Source organism: Anomaloglossus baeobatrachus, chromosome 5, assembly GCF_048569485.1.
Source record: "Anomaloglossus baeobatrachus isolate aAnoBae1 chromosome 5, aAnoBae1.hap1, whole genome shotgun sequence".
Taxonomy (NCBI): Eukaryota; Metazoa; Chordata; class Amphibia; order Anura; family Aromobatidae; genus Anomaloglossus; species Anomaloglossus baeobatrachus.
In genome coordinates this window covers 64,341-82,784 of record NC_134357.1, presented here as the reverse complement: position 1 = coordinate 82,784, position 18,444 = coordinate 64,341, and the positions used below count along the sequence as shown (strand labels likewise).

Here is an 18,444-nt window from a genome sequence, read left to right as displayed (position 1 = left end):
TGGCCAAGGTAAGGAAGGCTGAAAAACCACCACCTTTGAACAAAAAACATAAGATAAAACGTCAAGACTAGGCGAAGAAATATCTTAAGGCCCTGTGTGTACAGGGTTTTTCCCGCGGATTTCCTGCGGTTTTGCTGCATGTTTCGCTGCAAAAAATGTTCATAACATCTCTGCAGTGATTCACCAGCAAAACCTATGGGAAAAAAAAATGCTGTGCGCACTATGCGGAATTTGACAGTTGCATGTTTTGCTGCGGCATTCCTGCAGCAAAAACAATTGCATGTCACTTCTTTTCTGCAGGTCCCTGCGGGATTTCACTCCATTGACTGCAATGTTATCGTGAAATCCCACGGGGAAGTGATCTCATAACAGGAAGAGGAAGCGGAGCAGACACACACACATCACAGACATAGAACACAGACACATCACTCACACACAGACATATACAATACACATACAAATCAAAAGGAAATATAGAAAAAAAAGACGTGGGCTCCGCTGTATTTTTACCTTCCAGCCGAGGAAAGCACACAGCAGCGGCCCGGTATTCTCAGGCTGCGGGGGGCGGGGTTAATGTCCCCCCTCCTCCTGCAGCCGAGAATATCAGCCGCAGCTGCCCCGGGACTGTCGCATGCATTATGCGACAGTACCGGAGTGTCCCCGGCTCTTCCAGATGCCGTGATGCGGTAGCTATCCAGGTAATAACGAGTTAATAGCAGCGGATCGCCGCCATTAACTCCAGGCTTGATCATGGCAGGGTCTATGTGACAGCTGACATGATCAACCCGTAAGTAAAGTGAATAAACACACACACCGAAAAATCCTTTATTTTAAATAAAACACAAAAAAGCCTCCTCTTTCACCCGTTTATTAACCCCTCCCATCACACAGCTTCGGCGTAATCCACAGCTCCAGCGTAATCCACGCCTTGCGCTGCTTGCATCCAGAAGCGAGTGACACAGACACAGGCTGAATGCAGCCTCGCAATGAGCCTGCAGAGGTAACCGCAGGGCATTTCCCACGGTCGGTAATGTGAACGCACATTACCGCTCGTGAGAAATGCAGCGTGTGCTCACAGGGACTCTGTCTATCCCTCTGTCTATCCCTCTGTCTATCCCTCTGTCTATCTATCTGTTCTTCTATCTACTCCTCTATCTGTCTATTTATCTATCTACTCTCTATCTCAGAAGGCATGGAATGCATTAAAGCACATGTACCAACCCGCACGCGGCAATACCGCGAACAATACCGCGGTAAAACTGCAGCAAACCGCATGCAGTTTTCGGGTGCGGTTTGCCGCGGTTTTTTATCGCGGGTGCGGTAATCTTTCAGACCCTGCGGAATTTTCTTAAAAAATTTTTTTCCAGTGCGCACAGGGTTTAAGACTGGTTTTTCAAAGGTTTTATGGACTGATGAAATGAGTGACTCTTGATGGGCCAGATGGATGGGCCATATCAGTAAAGGGCAGAGAGCTCCACTCTGACTCAGACGCCAGCTAGGTGGAGGTGGGGTACTGGTATGGGCTAGTATCATCAGAGATCAACTTGTGGGACCTTTTCGGGTTGAGGATGGAGTGAAGCTCAACTCCCAGACCTACTGCCAGTTTCTGGAAGACTACTTCTTCAAGCAGTGGTACAGGAAGAAGTCGGTATCGTTCAAAAAACATGATTTTCCTGCAGGACAATGCTCCATCACATGCATCCAACTACTCCACAGCGTGGCTGGCCAGTAAAGGTCTAAAAGATGAAAAAATAATGACATGGCCCCCTTGTTCACCTGATCTGAGCCCCATAGAGAACCTGTCGTCTCTCATAAAACGTAAGATCTACAGGGAGAGAAAACAGTCCACCTCTGGGAGCAGTGTCTGGAGGCTGTGGTGGCTGCTGCACGCAATGTTGATCGTAAACAGATCAAGCAATGACAGGATCTATGGATGGTCGCTGCTGAGTGTCATCAGAAAGAAATGGGGCTATATTGGTCACTAATTTTTTGGGGTTTTGTTTTTGCATGTCAGAAATGTTTATTTCTAAATTTTGTGCAGTTATATTGGTTTACCTGGTGAAAATAAACAAGTGAGGTGGGAATATATTTGGTTTTTATTAAGTTGCCTAATAATTCTGCACAGTAATAGTTACCTGCACAAACCGATATCCTCCTAAGATAGCCAAATCTAAAAAACCCCACTCCAACTTCCAAAAACATTAAGCTTTGATATTTGAGTCTTTTGGGTTGATTGAGAACAATGTTGTTGATCAATAATAAAAAACATCCTCTAAAATACAACTTGCCTAATAATTCTGCACAAGGTGTAGACAGAGTACTTACAGGAGAGGGAGGGTGTGTTTTTTCTTTTTGCATACATTACATCTGATGCTGTTTTTAGCCCCGGTACGAGGCTTCAAACGCTGCATGTGCCTCGCACTGGGCCGAGCACCAATCATCCCCGAGCACAGCAATAAACACAGGTCTGTGACTAAAAAGCTGTTTGATTATTTTCATCTAATTTCCATGTATTTTGGTGTGCTGAAAATGAAAAAAAATTGTAAAAAATCCTGGACATCAGGATTTGCCACAAAATGCAAAATTCTCTTCAAATTTAGTACATTTTTCATAATTTTTTTTTCTTTTAGGGTTTTGAAAGTCAAAATTACTATTCATTAATTCACATCAATGAATTGAAGATATATAATGCCAAAAAATATAACGTTCAAAGAAAAGAACTTTCAGAGTGAGCTAATGAAACCAGCATCAACATTTTGCAAGCTGACATGCCCGGGCTTGTTTCAATTGTTTTATCTTTGTTCTCGCCTGTTCACACTTTTTAATCTCAGTTCGTGTTAGCTCTTCATATCAACCGTGTTTCCCAAAATTAGCATTATGGCTCGGCGGAAGTGTATTAATTCGCCTGACAGTTTTGTTACATTTGTGGTGAATATACAGTGTTGAAGTAACAGCTGAATATTACAGACTTTGTGAAAAAAGTATACTTCGCATATTTTGGACTAAAGCTTGGAGATCAAGATAAAGCTTGGGCGCCTCATAAAGTGTGCAAACTGTGTGTTGAGGACCTCCGAAATTGGTTCAAAGGTAAGAAAAAAGCTTTCCGTTATGGGATTCCTATGGTATGGCGAGAGCAAAAGAACCATAGTGACGATTGTTACTTCTGTTCATGCGATGTGAAAGGGTATGATTCAAAATGGAAGCATTCCATTTCATACCCTAATATTCACTCAGCAATTCGTCCCATCCCCCATGGCACAGATATACCAGTACCCAAGGCCCCTTCTACCTTGGATGAGATAACTATGTCCGATGAAGGTGGAGTCATACCTGAACCAGATGAATCAAGTTCTGACTTTGAAGATGATACAAGGCCAAAATTGTTTTCTTTGTCGCTCCATTGGGAGACCCAGACAATTGGGTGTATAGGCTATGCCTCCGGAGGCCGCACAAAGTATTACACTAAAAGTGTAAAGCCCCTCCCCTTCTGCCTATACACCCCCCGTGCTCCCACGGGCTCCTCAGTTTTTATGCTTTGTGCGAAGGAGGCAGACATGCACGCATAGCTCCACAGCTTAGTCAGCAGCAGCTGCTGACTATGTCGGATGGAAGAAAAGAGGGCCCATAACAGGGCCCCCAGCATGCTCCCTTCTCACCCCACTCTTGTCGGCGGTGTTGTTAAGGTTGAGGTATCCATTGCGGGTACGGAGGCTGGAGCCCACATGCTGTTTTCCTTCCCCATCCCCCTTAGGGCTCTGGGTGAAGTGGGATCCTATCAGTCTCCAGGCACTGAGACTGTGCTCCATCCACAGGCCCTGGGGATTCTGCTGGATAAGGAGCCGAGTATCGTCAGGGACATGGCCCTGCTACTTTGAGGTACTCTGTGTCCCCGTGGGGACCGCGCACAGAAACACTCCAGCATTGCTGGGTGTGTTAGTGCGCCGGGGACCGCGGCGCTGACCGCACTTGTGCCATCACTCGCTGCAGCGTGGCTGGGTGTGTAGTGTATTGGGGACTACCGCGCTGACCGCCGCTGCCATTGTTATACATGCGGCGCGGCTGGGACTGTTAGTGCGCCGGGGACATCCGCGCCGACCGCGCTTATACGGCGGCCGCGCTTATAACTATAGTCCCCGGCTTCTGCGGCCTAGTCTCATTCTCTTCCCGCCCCCAGACCTGCCAGTCAGGGGAAGGGCGGGACGCTGCACAGGACGGCAGCACTGAGGGCTGGAGCAGGCTTTGCATACTCCTCCCCCCTCACTGTGCACAGTGGGGCACCAGTTTCCCGCACTTTTTAGGGCACGCCCACGGCCCCCTCCTCTCCTCAGGACGCCGGCAGCCATTCCTGTCGGCTCTTCTGACGCTGGAGAGGGGAGACAAGCTCTGGGAGACCCAGGCAGGGATTCTGGTGGCCACACAACCGCTTTGAGCGGCCGGTAAGCAGCACCTCAGGTGCTGGCCCCACTTGTGCAGCAGTGTACTTATAGATGATATGATTATATGCTATACTTTACACTGTGTACTGCAAGGTTGCTCTTTGGCTATATACCCTCCTAGGTTGCTAAGGGGAGAAAACAGCATGGCGCCCACAAGAAGCAGGGGTGCCAAAACACAGGCTTACTATGCTGCCTGCGCCGCATGTACGGCTTCACTACCGGCAGGTTCCACTGACCCTCATTGTGTGCACTGCTCGGCCCCTGTGGCACTTACTCAGCCGGAGCCTCTGCTAAGGGTGGCCCAGGGGGAACCACCTGCTAACACTGTCCAGGTGACAGGGACGGAGTTTACAGTTTTTACTGAAAGGCTTTCTGAGACTATGGCTAAGATACTAGAAGCTTTGCAGTCCAGACCGGTATCTCAGACCATGGGCACTGTAGAATCATTGCCCCCTGGTTCCCCTCAGTTGGTACAACCATGTCCTCCCGGGGTGTCTCATAGATCCCAGGGTGAGGTCTCTGACACGGACCGCAGTCCCAGACCGCCTAAGCGAGCTCGCTGGGAAAATCCCTCGACATCATCACATTGTTCAGGGTCTCAGCGGGAGGACTCTCTGTATGGTGAAGCGGAGGTAGCTGATCAGGATTCTGATCCTGAGGCTGCTCTCAACCTTGATACTCCTGATGGGGACGCTATAGTGAATGATCTTATCGCGTCCATAAATCAAATGTTGGATATTTCTCCCTCAGCTCCTCCAGTAGAGGAGTCAGCTTCTCAGCAGGAGAAATTCCGTTTCAGGTTCCCCAAGCGTACAACGAGTATGTTTCTGGACCACTCTGACTTCAGAGACGCAGTCCAGAAACACCGGGCTTGTCCAGATAAGCGTTTTTCTAAGCGCCTTAAAGATACACGTTATCCCTTCCCCCCTGACGTGGTCAAGGGCTGGACTCAGTGTCCCAAGGTGGATCCTCCAATCTCCAGACTGGCGGCTAGATCCATAGTTGCAGTTGAAGATGGGGCTTCACTCAAGGATGCCACTGATAGACAGATGGAGCTCTGGTTGAAATCCATCTATGAAGCTATCGGCGCGTCTTTTGCTCCAGCTTTCGCAGCCGTATGGGCACTCTAAGCTATCTCAGCGGGTCAAGCGCAAATTGACGCACTCACACGTACGTCTGCGCCGCAAGTAGCTTCCATAACAGCTCAAACGTCGGCATTTGCGTCCTACGCTATTAATGCTGTCCTGGACTCTGCGAGCCGTACAGCGGTTGCAGCCGACAATTCGGTGGCAATACGCAGGGCCTTGTGGCTACGGGAATGGAAAGCAGATTCAGCTTCCAAAAAGTGCTTAACCGGTTTGCCGTTTTCTGGCGACCGTTTGTTTGGTGAGAGATTGGATGAAATCATCAAGCAATCCAAGGGAAAGGAAACATCCTTACCCCAGGCCAAGCCAAACTTACCCCAGCACAGGAAGGGACAGTCGAGGTTTCGGTCCTTTCGGGGTGCGGGCAAGTCCCAATTCTCCTCGTCCAAAAGGCCTCAGAAGGATCAGAGGAACTCCGATTCATGGCGGTCTAAGTCACGCCCTAAAAAGTCCGCCGGAGGTGCCGCTACCAAGGCGGCTTCCTCATGACTTACGGCCACGTCACACCGCATCCTCGGTCGGTGGCAGGCTCTCCCGCTTTTGCGACACCTGGCTGCCACAGGTAAAAGACCGTTGGGTGAGAGACATTCTGTCTCACGGTTACAGGATAGAGTTCAGCTCTCATCCTCCGACTCGTTTCTTCAGGACATCTCCGCCTCCCAAGCGAGCCGATGCTCTTCGGCAGGCGCTGGGCACTCTGAAGGCAGAAGGAGTGGTGGTCCCTGTTCCTCCTCAGCAACAGGGTCACGGTTTTTACTCCAACCTGTTTGTGGTTCCAAAGAAGGACGGGTCTTTCCGTTCTGTCCTGGACCTAAAACTGCTCAACAAGCACGTAAAGACCAGGCGGTTCCGGATGGAATCCCTCCGCTCCGTCATCGCCTCAATGTCTCAAGGAGATTTCCTTGCATCGATCGATATCAAAGATGCTTATCTCCACGTTCCGATTGCGCCAGAGCATCAGCGTTTTCTGCGCTTCGCCATAGGAGACGAACACCTTCAGTTCGTGGCACTGCCGTTCGGCCTGGCGACAGCCCCACGGGTTTTCACCAAGGTCATGGCTACAGTAGTCGCGGTCCTCCACTCTCATGGTCACTCGGTGATCCCGTACTTAGACGATCTGCTGGTCAAGGCTCCCTCTCAAGAGGCATGCCAGCACAGCCTCACCGCTACTCTGGAGACTCTCCAGAGTTTCGGGTGGATCATCAATTTTCCAAAGTCAAATCTGACACCAGCCCAATCGCTGACGTATCTTGGCATGGAGTTTCATACCCTCTCAGCGATAGTGAAGCTTCCGCTGAACAAGCAGCGTTCACTACAGACGGGGGTGCAATCTCTCCTTCAAGGTCAGTCACACCCCTTGAGGCGCCTCATGCACTTCCTGGGGAAGATGGTAGCAGCAATGGAGGCAGTTCCTTTCGCGCAGTTTCACCTGCGTCCTCTTCAATGGGACATCCTACGCAAATGGGACAGGAAGCCGACGTCCCTCGACAGGAATGTCTCCCTCTCTCAGGCAACCAAAGCTTCCCTTCGGTGGTGGCTCCTTCCCACTTCATTATCGAAGGGGAAATCCTTCCTACCCCCATCCTGGGCGGTGGTCACGACGGACGCGAGTCTGTCAGGGTGGGGAGCAGTCTTTCTCCACCACAGGGCTCAGGGTACGTGGACCCAGCAAGAGTCCTCACTTCAGATCAATGTTCTGGAGATCAGGGCAGTGTATCTTGCCCTGAAAGCGTTCCAGCAGTGGCTGGAAGGCAAGCAGATCCGAATTCAGTCGGACAACTCCACAGCGGTGGCTTACATCAACCACCAAGGAGGAACACGCAGTCGGCAAGCCTTCCAGGAAGTCCGGCGGATTTTGATGTGGGTGGAAGCCACGGCATCCACCATCTCCGCAGTTCACATCCCAGGCGTGGAAAACTGGGAAGCAGATTTTCTCAGTCGCCAGGGCATGGACGCAGGGGAATGGTCTCTTCACCCGGACGTGTTTCAGGAGATCTGTTGCCGCTGGGGGATGCCGGACGTCGACCTAATGGCGTCCCGGCACAACAACAAGGTCACGGCATTCATGGCACGTTCTCACGATCACAGAGCTCTGGCGGCAGACGCCTTAGTTCAAGATTGGTCGCAGTTTCAACTCCCTTATGTGTTTCCTCCGCTGGCACTGTTGCCCAGAGTGTTACGCAAGATCAGGGCCGACTGCCGCCGCGCCATCCTCGTCGCCCCAGACTGGCCGAGGAGGTCGTGGTACCCGGATCTGTGGCATCTCACGGTCGGCCAACCGTGGCCACTACCAGACCGACCAGACTTGCTGTCTCAAGGGCCGTTTTTCCATCTGAATTCTGCGGCCCTCAACCTGACTGTGTGGCCATTGAATCCTGGATCTTAGCGTCTTCAGGATTATCCCAGGAAGTCATTGCCAGTATGAGACAGGCTAGGAAACCAACGTCCGCCAGGATCTACCACAGGACGTGGAAAATATTCCTGTCATGGTGCTCTGCTAGGGGTTTTTCTCCCTGGCCATTTGCCTTGCCCACTTTCCTGTCCTTTCTTCAGTCCGGATTGGAAAAGGGTTTGTCACTCGGCTCCCTTAAGGGACAAGTCTCTGCGCTCTCAGTGTTTTTTCAGAAGCGCCTGGCCAGATTTCCACAGGTACGCACGTTCCTGCAGGGGGTTTGTCACATCGTTCCTCCTTACAAACGTCCGTTGGAACCCTGGGATCTGAACAGAGTGCTGATGGTTCTTCAGAAACCACCGTTCGAGCCAATGAGGGATATTTCTCTCGCACGCCTTTCGCAGAAAGTGGTTTTCCTAGTAGCAGTCACTTCACTTCGGAGAGTGTCTGAGCTCGCAGCTCTGTCATGCAAAGCCCCCTTCCTGGTGTTTCACTAGGACAAGGTGGTTCTGCGTCCGGTTCCGGAATTTCTCCCTAAGGTGGTTTCCCCCTTTCATCTCAATCAGGATATCTCCTTACCCTCTTTTTGTCCTCATCCAGTTCACCAATGTGAAAAGGATTTGCACTTGTTAGATCTGGTGAGAGCACTCAGACTCTACATTTCTCGTACGGCGCCCCTGCGCCGCTCGGATGCACTCTTTGTCCTTGTCGCTGGCCAGCGTAAAGGGTCACAGGCTTCCAAATCAACCCTGGCTCGGTGGATCAAGGAACCAATTCTCGAAGCTTACCGTTCTGCTGGGCTTCCAGTTCCCTCAGGGCTGAAGGCCCATTCTACCAGAGCCGTGGGTGCGTCCTGGGCTTTGAGGCACCAGGCTACGGCTCAGCAGGTGTGTCAGGCGGCTACCTGGTCGAGCCTGCACACTTTCACGAAACACTATCAGGTGCATACCTATGCTTCGGCAGATGCCAGCCTAGGTAGGCGAGTCCTTCAGGCGGCGGTTGCCCACCTGTAGGACGGAGCCGTTACGGCTCTATTATGAGGTATTATTTACCCACCCAGGGACTGCTTTTGGACGTCCCAATTGTCTGGGTCTCCCAATGGAGCGACAAAGAAGAAGGGAATTTTGTTTACTTACCGTAAATTCCTTTTCTTCTAGCTCCAATTGGGAGACCCAGCACCCGCCCCTGTTTTTTTGTGTACACATGTTGTTCATGTTGAATGGTTTCAGTTCTCCGATATTCCTTCGGATTGAATTTACTTTAAACCAGTTTATAATTTTTTTCCTCCTTCTTGCTTTTGCACCAAAACTGAGGAGCCCGTGGGAGCACGGGGGTGTATAGGCAGAAGGGGAGGGGCTTTACACTTTTAGTGTAATACTTTGTGCGGCCTCCGGAGGCATAGCCTATACACCCAATTGTCTGGGTCTCCCAATTGGAGCTAGAAGAAAAGGAATTTACGGTAAGTAAACAAAATTCCCTTCTTCCCAGGAGGAGATGATTGATTTGGTAAGAGACTTAAATCTTCCCAAAGATGCCGCTGAGTTACTCGGCTCAAGGCTCAAAAGCAAGAATTTATTGTTGCCAGGAGGGTCTTTTTCATGGTTCAGACATCGTGAAGACGAGTTTGTTCCTTACTTTGCCCAGGAAGATAAGTTGGTTTATTGCATTGATGGGTCAATTCAAAATCCAATATGATTCAGCACAATGGCGTCTTTTTATAGATTCTTCAAAAAGAAGTCTCAAAGCAGTTTTACTCCACAACAGCGGTTTTTATGCTTCCATCCCTGCAGGTCATTCCGTACACCTCAAAGAAAGCTATGAGAACTTGGAATTGGTTCTTCGTAAACTTAAATATGAAGACCATGGTTGGCAAGTGTGCAGGGATTTGAAAGTCTTGTGCATGCTGCTCAGGCAACAAGCTGGGTATACCAAATACCCTTGTTTTCTGTGTCTATGGGACAGTCGAGACCGACAAAATCACTGGACCAAGAAGAATTGGCAGCCGAGGGTGCTCACAGTTGGTGAAAAAAATGTCCTCCGAGAAACTTTGGTTCCTCCCCATAAAGTTCTTCTACCACCTCTCCACATCAAATTGGGATTGATGAAGCAATTCGTAAAATCACTTCCAAAAGATGGAGAATGCTTCAAATACTTGGTCGCCAAGTTTACAGGACTCTCGGAAGCAAAATTGAAGGAAGGTGTGTTCTTCGGACCAGACATTAAAAGTCTTATAGCTGATCAAGAGATTATCAATACCATGACGCATCCTCAAAAAGAAGGGTGGATTGCATTTAAAGAGGTCGTAGAGAAATTTTTAGGCAATAACAAAGACCCTGACTACAAACAAATCGTCGGAAGAATGCTGAAAGCATTTCAAGCTTTAGTTGCCTGATGAGTTTGAAAGTGCATTTCCTCCATTCTCACCTTGACAACTTTCCTGAAAATTTGGGAGCTGCGAGTGAAAAGCAAGGTGAACGATTCCACCAGGACATTAAGAAGATGGAAAGAAGATACCAGGGAAGATGGAGCATTACAATGGACGCTTCAGAGAGACATTACAGATGCTACTCACAAGCGTAAATGTACCAAGAGAAGCCTCACAGGGAAGAAGAATCGATTTTAGTGAGTGTTAGTGAGCTCATTGCAGTTAAAAAAAAAATGATTTTCATGAAACATTTGTAATAAAAAATTAATTTTTTGAGTCCATTTTCATTTATTTTGAGGTATTGTCTTATTTAACATAGTTACTTAAATTGTCAGAAAACGTGATGTCCTATGACAAAACGGAGGTCATTTTCGGATTCAGCGCACTCAAAAACAAAGATTACGTGGAATAACCAAGACAGCTCTCGAAAAAATTTTTTGCAGACCTGTCGATCTAGTGGTCTGCTTACGAAAAGCTCTCGATCTCCAAACTCAAACACTGATTTTGTTTAACAGTCTTTGTTTGGTACTAACAACTAACTTTACAGTTCAGGACGCTCATCTCTGCGCCTGTTTTGCAATTTATAAATAGTCACAATTAAATGAATATCTGGTGAGTGCTGTGAGAAATACATTTTGATACTTTGGATTGCTTTACTGTTTCTATTACATCACTGCGATCACCCCTTCTTAACCCTAATCCAATTGAATTCTAGGTTCCTGCCTCTACCCATGATAGGAAGATTGGTTTTATTTACTGTCCAGTGGATAGTGCCATTGATTTTTTTTTTTCTCTTGATGCATACCAGTTATGACACCCATTAAACGGCCCTTCAGGATATGTCCCGAGCGTTTGGGGACTTTTGGTGTGTTCTACTTGAGCTCTTTATAATCTTACAATGATCGGACCTGCCTCCCATTATCTCTGCTGTAGAACTTTCTTGTAAATCGGACCTGCCTCCCATTATCTCTGCTGTAGAACTTTCTTGTAAATCGGACCTGCCTCCCATTATCTCTGCTGTAGGACTTTCTTGTAAATCGGACCTGTTTCCCACTATCGTTGCTGTCGGACTTTCTTGTAGATCAGTGGTGACTTCCATTACTCCCTCTGTAGGACTCTCATAGATAAACCCTGACTCCTATTACTGCCCCTGTAGAAATTTTTGGTAGATCAGCCTTGTCTCCCATTACCACCAGCGTAGGCTTTTTTTGTGAATTGGCCAATGGCTGATGACCATGTCTGCCAGTACCACCGGTTTAGGACTTTATGTAGATCCACATTGTTTTCAATTACTGTTTCTGTAGCACCTTTTCGCCGATCAACCCTGTCCCCCATTAACGCCGATTTAGGACTTCCTTGTAAATGGGACCTGTTTTGCATTATCGCTGCTGTAAGGCTTTTTTGAAGATCGTCCATGACTCCCTTCATTCCCTATGTAGGACTTTGATTGATTAACCCTATTGCTGCCCCTATAGGATTTTCTTGTGTAATGGCTATGTTTCCTATTACCACTGCTGTAGAATCTCTGTATGCCAGACATGTCTTCTGTCATTTCCACTGTAGGACTCTCATTGCATGGGGAGGTGGGGGCTTTCATGTAAGACTGTAATTCTTACTCTCCATCCTGCTACCTTTTCTCCTCCTTTTTAGGATCTTTGATTTTGTTTGATATATTGTCCAACCAGACCGACATAACTGCGTCTCCGGCAGTACGAACCCTCGCTACTGATAGCAGCACCGTGACGAAAGGTGAATCCACGGTGGAACAGCAGGTTAGTCTGGGCAGGTAAAGTGCCTCTTCTGACCCTCACTGTATCCTTCACCCCAGAGTTGCAATGCAGCAAGTAACTGGTACACAAGAAAGGCCTGGGCTCCTGACTGTCCCCCACCCGTCTGTGTCTGGCATCTATCAGTGGCACAGGTCATTGATTCTCCTTCTGTCTCTAGACTTGCCTTCAAGAATCCAGAGAGTCCAGTGAAGCTGGCATGTCACAAGAAGATTTGCCCTGCCTGCAGGAGGCGCTAGGGTCGCTTGGGCTGGCAGAATTTACTACTTTACTGGAAAAGGAAAGGATGGACATGGAGTCTCTGGTAAGTTCTCTGTCTGCTAAACTTCAGGTCCTGATTTAATAGCTGGGGGTTGGATTCTGTAACGACATTGCACGACATATTTCACGACAATTTGCAGCTTTTTTACATTTTTTTTTCATTGGCTTCCCACGTACATAACGAGTGTAACCCGTGCAGTGGAGTAGATTTAGTTTTCTGGCCCTCAATGAAGTGATAATTTATTTGGAAACTTTATCGTTTTCAATCAATAGCCTACAGCAAGACACCATATCAAATCGATTCTTCCCAGTGGGGTGCAATGAGCGACTGACAGATTAACCCCTGTGCCTAACTATACCTTCGGATGGATTTCCTTTCATTGTGAGCTTTTCCTTCGTAGCTGGAAGATCTCTAACCTTATATCTGGCCACATATTGCACGTCAGGCCAGAGAGGACAGAACTGCCTTCCATTGTCTTGTGAATTCAGGGCTGTGGAGTCGGTAAGCCAAACCTCCGACTCAGACTCCTCAATTTCCCTGACTTCGACTTCACGACTCCAACTCCCTCATACATGACTCATGCTTGTGATATATTTACTGTAGTAAAATGGTGACATCCGGCTTTTAATCTTTATTATGATACAATAATCCAGCTGATTTATAGATGGAACATAAAATATATTTGGAACACAAAAAAACTTAAATTAAATAAATTGTAAATATACTGTGCAGTAAGTGGGGAAAAACGGTTTTCAACAAAAATGTACGAAATAACATTTGTGTGGTCTATGAATTTGTTCTGAGAAATATTATGGCCTCCATCAGCTCCCCCGTCATAGATGACCTCAAATCTGACCTCATTATTTTAAGGCCAGAGAACAACCTCTCTACAGTAACTTGGGTTGGTGGAAAAGTGGTGACCACATGGGCAACATCTCTAACAATCTCAGGGTATAAAGGAATTGCCTCAAGCACAGTCAGTTTTGATGAACGATTTAACTTTTCTACTTCTTTGAAAGCAAGTGAAAATTTTTTGCTGAAATATGGTCAGTCTGTTTGCTATGGAAGTGGGATCTTTTTACCTGTGGCAATGCTTTGCCTGCTCCATGTCATCCAAATACTTTTTAAAATTAAACTCCTCATCTGATGAGGCTGAAGATATGGCAGAAGTAGCACTGGCAGGATCCAAGTCCTCTTGCTCTTAGCCGTCTGTAGCCGCTCACCCTACCTGCTATCTCTGTCAGAGCTTCTTTTCCTTTAGTAAGCTGTTGATCATCCAGCAATATATGATGACTTGGGTCAATATACATAGCTGCCAGAAGAATTTTATTTCCTAATAGCAGTGTAACCTCCTCTTTGGGACAGGCAAAACAGCAAGTTCTTCCACTCCTTTATGAAAATGTTAGGAGTTAAATCCTCAGCTTGTAATTTTTTAGTCACTGTAAATGGGTGATGAAGCGATTCCTACAATTCAGCCACCTGTGTCCATTGACCTTCACTTAGTGTTACCTGAGGGTTGGCCATGTCTACAAGAAAAGGTTTCACCTCAAGCTATCACTCAATTATTAAATAAGTTCTGGCCCACCGAGTGGCTTGATCGACAATTGCCCCTTCTCCAGCACGTCTCTTCAAGATGAAATCAATTTTAGGGGTTCTGGCAGCAATAACTAATTTCCTCACTCTGCCAATCAGAGTTCCAGCATATCCCTCCTACAGACGATTTCTTATTGCCGGCTGCAGCGTGTGCACAACACGTTTCTGTTTGTTCCTCAGTTACAGGAGCAGGACTGTGGCTCCATCTCATATATACTGAAGCTGATGTTCTCTTGTAGCTGCTGTTCACGTTCATTATTCTCATTCATCAGTTTGATTGTACTTATCGTGTGAAGAATTGCCAGTTAAAATATAAAAACCTGTTCTTTTTTGAGCTCATAATTTTGCAGAACTTTTTCCACTAAGGCGGAAACTGGCTGGTGTGATGAGCTTTAGGCCCTGTGCGCATGCTGCGGTTTTTGCTGCGGTTTTGCTGCATGAATTGCTGCAGAAAATGTTCATAACCTTTCTGCAGTCCTTCCTCAGCAAAACCTATGGTAGAAAAAAATGCTGGGCGCACACTGCGTTTTTTTTTTTTTCCTACAGGTTTTGCTGCTGAGTTTCTGCAGCAAAAAGTATGTTTGTGTCACCTCTTTTCCGCAGGTACCTGCGGTATTTTACACCATTGCCTGTAATGTAATCATGAAATACCGCAGGGAATAACGCAGGTAGCAAATTATGTGCGTTTCATTGCATTATTCCTGCGTTATTTCGTGGTTTTCAAGACATAGTGATCATCACTACCCTGCGTTTTGCAAGGAAGTGATGTCACTAGGAGAGGAAGAGGAAATTGAGCAGAGAATAAATACACACATATCACACTCAAACACAGACACATACATATATATGCACATAGAAATCAGAAACATACATATTAAAAATGAAAAACAACCAAAAAAAAACGTGGGCCCCGCCATATTTTTACCGTCTAGCCAAGGTAAGCACACAGCAGGGTCCTGGTATTCTCAGGCTAGGGAGGGCGAGGGCCATGGTTATTGCCCCCCCTCACGCAGCCAAGAATATCAGCCCGCAGGTGTCCCGAGAATGTCGCATCCATTAGATGCGACAGTCCCGGCGTGTTACCGGCTCTTTCTGATTGTTGTGATGCTGTGGCATTCGGAGTAATAAGTAGTTAATGGCAGCCCATAGCTGCCACTAAGTCCAAGATTAGTAATGGCAGCGTCTATGACACAACATAGAAAAGCCCCCTCTTTCACCACTTTATTGAACCCCCAAACACCCAGGTCCGACGTAATCCACACAAGGTCCCACGACGCTTGCATACTGATCCAGCGACGTCTGAGACATAGTACTCTATGCAGCCACTCCTTGGCTAGGTCCTTCCCGGAGGGATATCTGGCTAGTTTCTGTGTCGAGACTCCTAACAGCGGCTCCACAGACTTTTTTGATTTGGATAGTACTCTATGCAGACTTGTTCTGTGAACGAGGCTGCAGGGGTAACTTCAGGACACTTCTCACGGTCGGCGAGAACTTCAGGGCCTCACAAGCGGTAATAGAGTAACGACACTGACCGGCAGTGACCCTGCGAGAACTCAGATCCAAGGTCCCGCAGGGTCACTGCTGTATCACACATACTGTTGGGGGGGAAACACATACATCAGAAATAAAAGCTGTAATATCTATCAACCTATCCATCATCCATCATCCATCATCTATCTATCTATCTATCTATCCATTATCTATCCATTATCTATCCATTATCTATCTATGCTTATATCTATTTATCTATCGATCCATCGATCCATTACACAGGTCTGCAAAAAAAATTATAGAGAGCTGTTTTGGTTATTCCACGTAATCTTTGTTTTTGAGTGCGCTGAATCCGAAAATGACCTCCGTTTTGTCATAGGACATCACGTTTTCTGACAATTTAAGGAACTATGTTAAATAAGACAATACCTCAAAATAAATGAAAATAGACTCATAAAATTAATTTTTAATTACAAATGTTTCATGAAAATCATTTTTTTAACTGCAATGAGCTCACTAACACTCACTAAAATCGATTCTTCTTCCCTGTGAGGCTTCTCTTGGTACATTTACGCTTGTGAGTAGCATCTGTAATGTCTCTCTGAAGCGTCCATTGTAATGCTCCATCTTCCCTGGTATCTTCTTTCCATCTCTTTAATGTCCTGGTGGAATCGTTCACCTTGCTCTTCACTCACAGCTCCCAAATTTTCAGGAAAGTTGTCAAGGTGGGAATGGAGGAAATGCACTTTCAAACTCATCAGGCAACTAAAGCTTGAAATGCTTTCAGCATTCGTCCGACGATTTGTTTGTAGTCAGGGTCTTTGTTATTGCCTAAAAATTTCTCTACGACCTCTTTAAATGCAATCCACCCTTCTTTTTGAGGATGCGTCATGGTATTGATAAACTCTTGATCAGCTACAAGATTTCTAATGTCTGGTCCGAAGAACACACCTTCCTTAAATTTTGCTTCCGAGAGTCCTGTAAACTTGGCGACCAAGTATTTGAAGCATTCTCCATCTTTTGGAAGTGATTTTACGAATTGCTTCATCAATCCCAATTTGATGTGGAGAGGTGGTCGAGAAACTTTGGTTCCTTCCCATAAAGTTCTTCTGAGGACATTTTTTTTTTCACCAACTGTGAGCACCCTCGGCTGCCAATTCTTCTTGGTCCAGTGATTTTGTCGGTCTCGACTGTCCCATAGACACAGAAAACAAGGGTATTTGGTATACCCAGCTTGTTGCCTGAGCAGCATGCACAAGACTTTCAAATCCCCGCACACTTGCTAACCGTGATCTTCATATTTAAGTTTATGAAGAACCAATTCCAAGTTCTCATAGGTTTCTTTGAGGTGTACGGAATGACCTACAGGGATAGAAGCTTAAAAACCACTGTTGTGGAGTAAAACTGCTTTGAGACTTAGGCTTTTTGAAGAATCTGTAAAAAGACGCCATTGTGCTGAATCATATTGGATTTTGAATTGACCCATCAAACCTTCGCATTGATGCAATAAACCAACTTATCTTCCTGGGCAAAGTAAGGAACGAACTCGTCTTCACGATGTCTGAACCATGAAAAAGACACTCCTGGCAACAATAAATTCTTGCTTTTGAGTTTTGAGCCAAGTAACTCAGCGGCATCTTTGGGAAGATGTAAGTCTCTTACCAAATCAATCATCTCCTCCTGGGAAAACAATTTTGGCCTTGTATCATCTTCAAAGTCAGAACTTGATTCATCTGGTTCAGGTATGACTCCACCTTCATCGGACATAGTTATCTCATCCAAGGTAGAAGGGGCCTTGGGTACTGGTATATCTGTGCCATGGGGGATGGGACGAATTGCTGAGTGAATATTGGGGTATGAAATGGAATGCTTCCATTTTGAATTATACCCTTTCACATCGCATGAACAAAAGTAACAATCGTCACTATGGTTCTTTTGCTCTCGCCATACCATAGGAATCCCATAACGAAAAGCTTTTTTTCTTACCCTTGAACCAATTTCGGAGGTCCTCCGCACACAGTTTGCACACTTTATGAGGCGCCCAAGGTTTATCTTGATCTCCACGCTTTAGTCCGAAATATGCGAAGTATACTTTTTTCACAAAGTCTGTAATATTCAGCTGTTGCTTCAACACTGTATATTCACCACAAATGTAACAGAAACTGTCAGGCAAATTACAGTCATATGAAAAAGTTTGGGCACCCCTATTAATGTTAACCTTGTTTCGTTATAACAATTTGGGTTTTTGCAACAGCTCTTTCAGTTTCATATATCTAATAACTGATGGACTGAGTAATATTTCTGGATTGAAATGAGGTTTATTGTACAAACAGAAAATGTGCAATCCGCATTTAGCCAAAATTTGACCGGTGCAAAAGTATGGGCACCTCAACATAAAAGTGACATTAATATTTTGTAGATCCTCCTTTTGAAAAAATCACAGCCTCTAGTCGCTTCCTGTAGCTGTTAACGAGTTCCTGGATCCTGGATGAAGGTAGATTTGACCATTCCTGTTTACAAAACAATTCCAGTTCAGTTAAGTTTGATGGTCGACGAGCATGGACAGCACGCTTCAAATCATCCCACAGATTTTCAATGATATTCAGGTCTGGGGACTGGGATGGCCATTCCAGAACATTGCAATTGTTCCGCTGCATGAATGCATGAGTAGATTTGGAGCAGTGTTTTGGATCATTGTCTTGCTGAAATATCCATCCCCTGCGTAACTTCAACTTCATCACTGATTCTTGCACATTGTCAAGAATCTGCTGATACTGAGTTGAATCCATGCGACCCTCAACTTTAACAAGATTCCCGGTGCCGGCATTGGCCACACAGCCCCAAAGCATGATGGAACCTCCACCAAATTTTATTGTGGGTAGCAAGTGCTTTTCTTGGAATGAGTGTTTTTTT

At 46.4% G+C, this 18,444-nt stretch overlaps 1 protein-coding gene across 1 annotated transcript in view; it reads left to right on the top strand.

Moving 5' to 3' along the window:
* Window positions 1-18,444, top strand: part of SEC23IP (SEC23 interacting protein) — a 196,705-nt gene that overhangs the window by 123,956 nt on the left and 54,305 nt on the right. Inside the window, exons 10-11 of the mRNA XM_075348129.1 lie at window positions 12,049-12,170; window positions 12,346-12,489. Coding sequence (XP_075204244.1) covers window positions 12,049-12,170; window positions 12,346-12,489 — 266 coding nt within the window. The remainder of the gene's footprint in view (window positions 1-12,048; window positions 12,171-12,345; window positions 12,490-18,444) is intronic.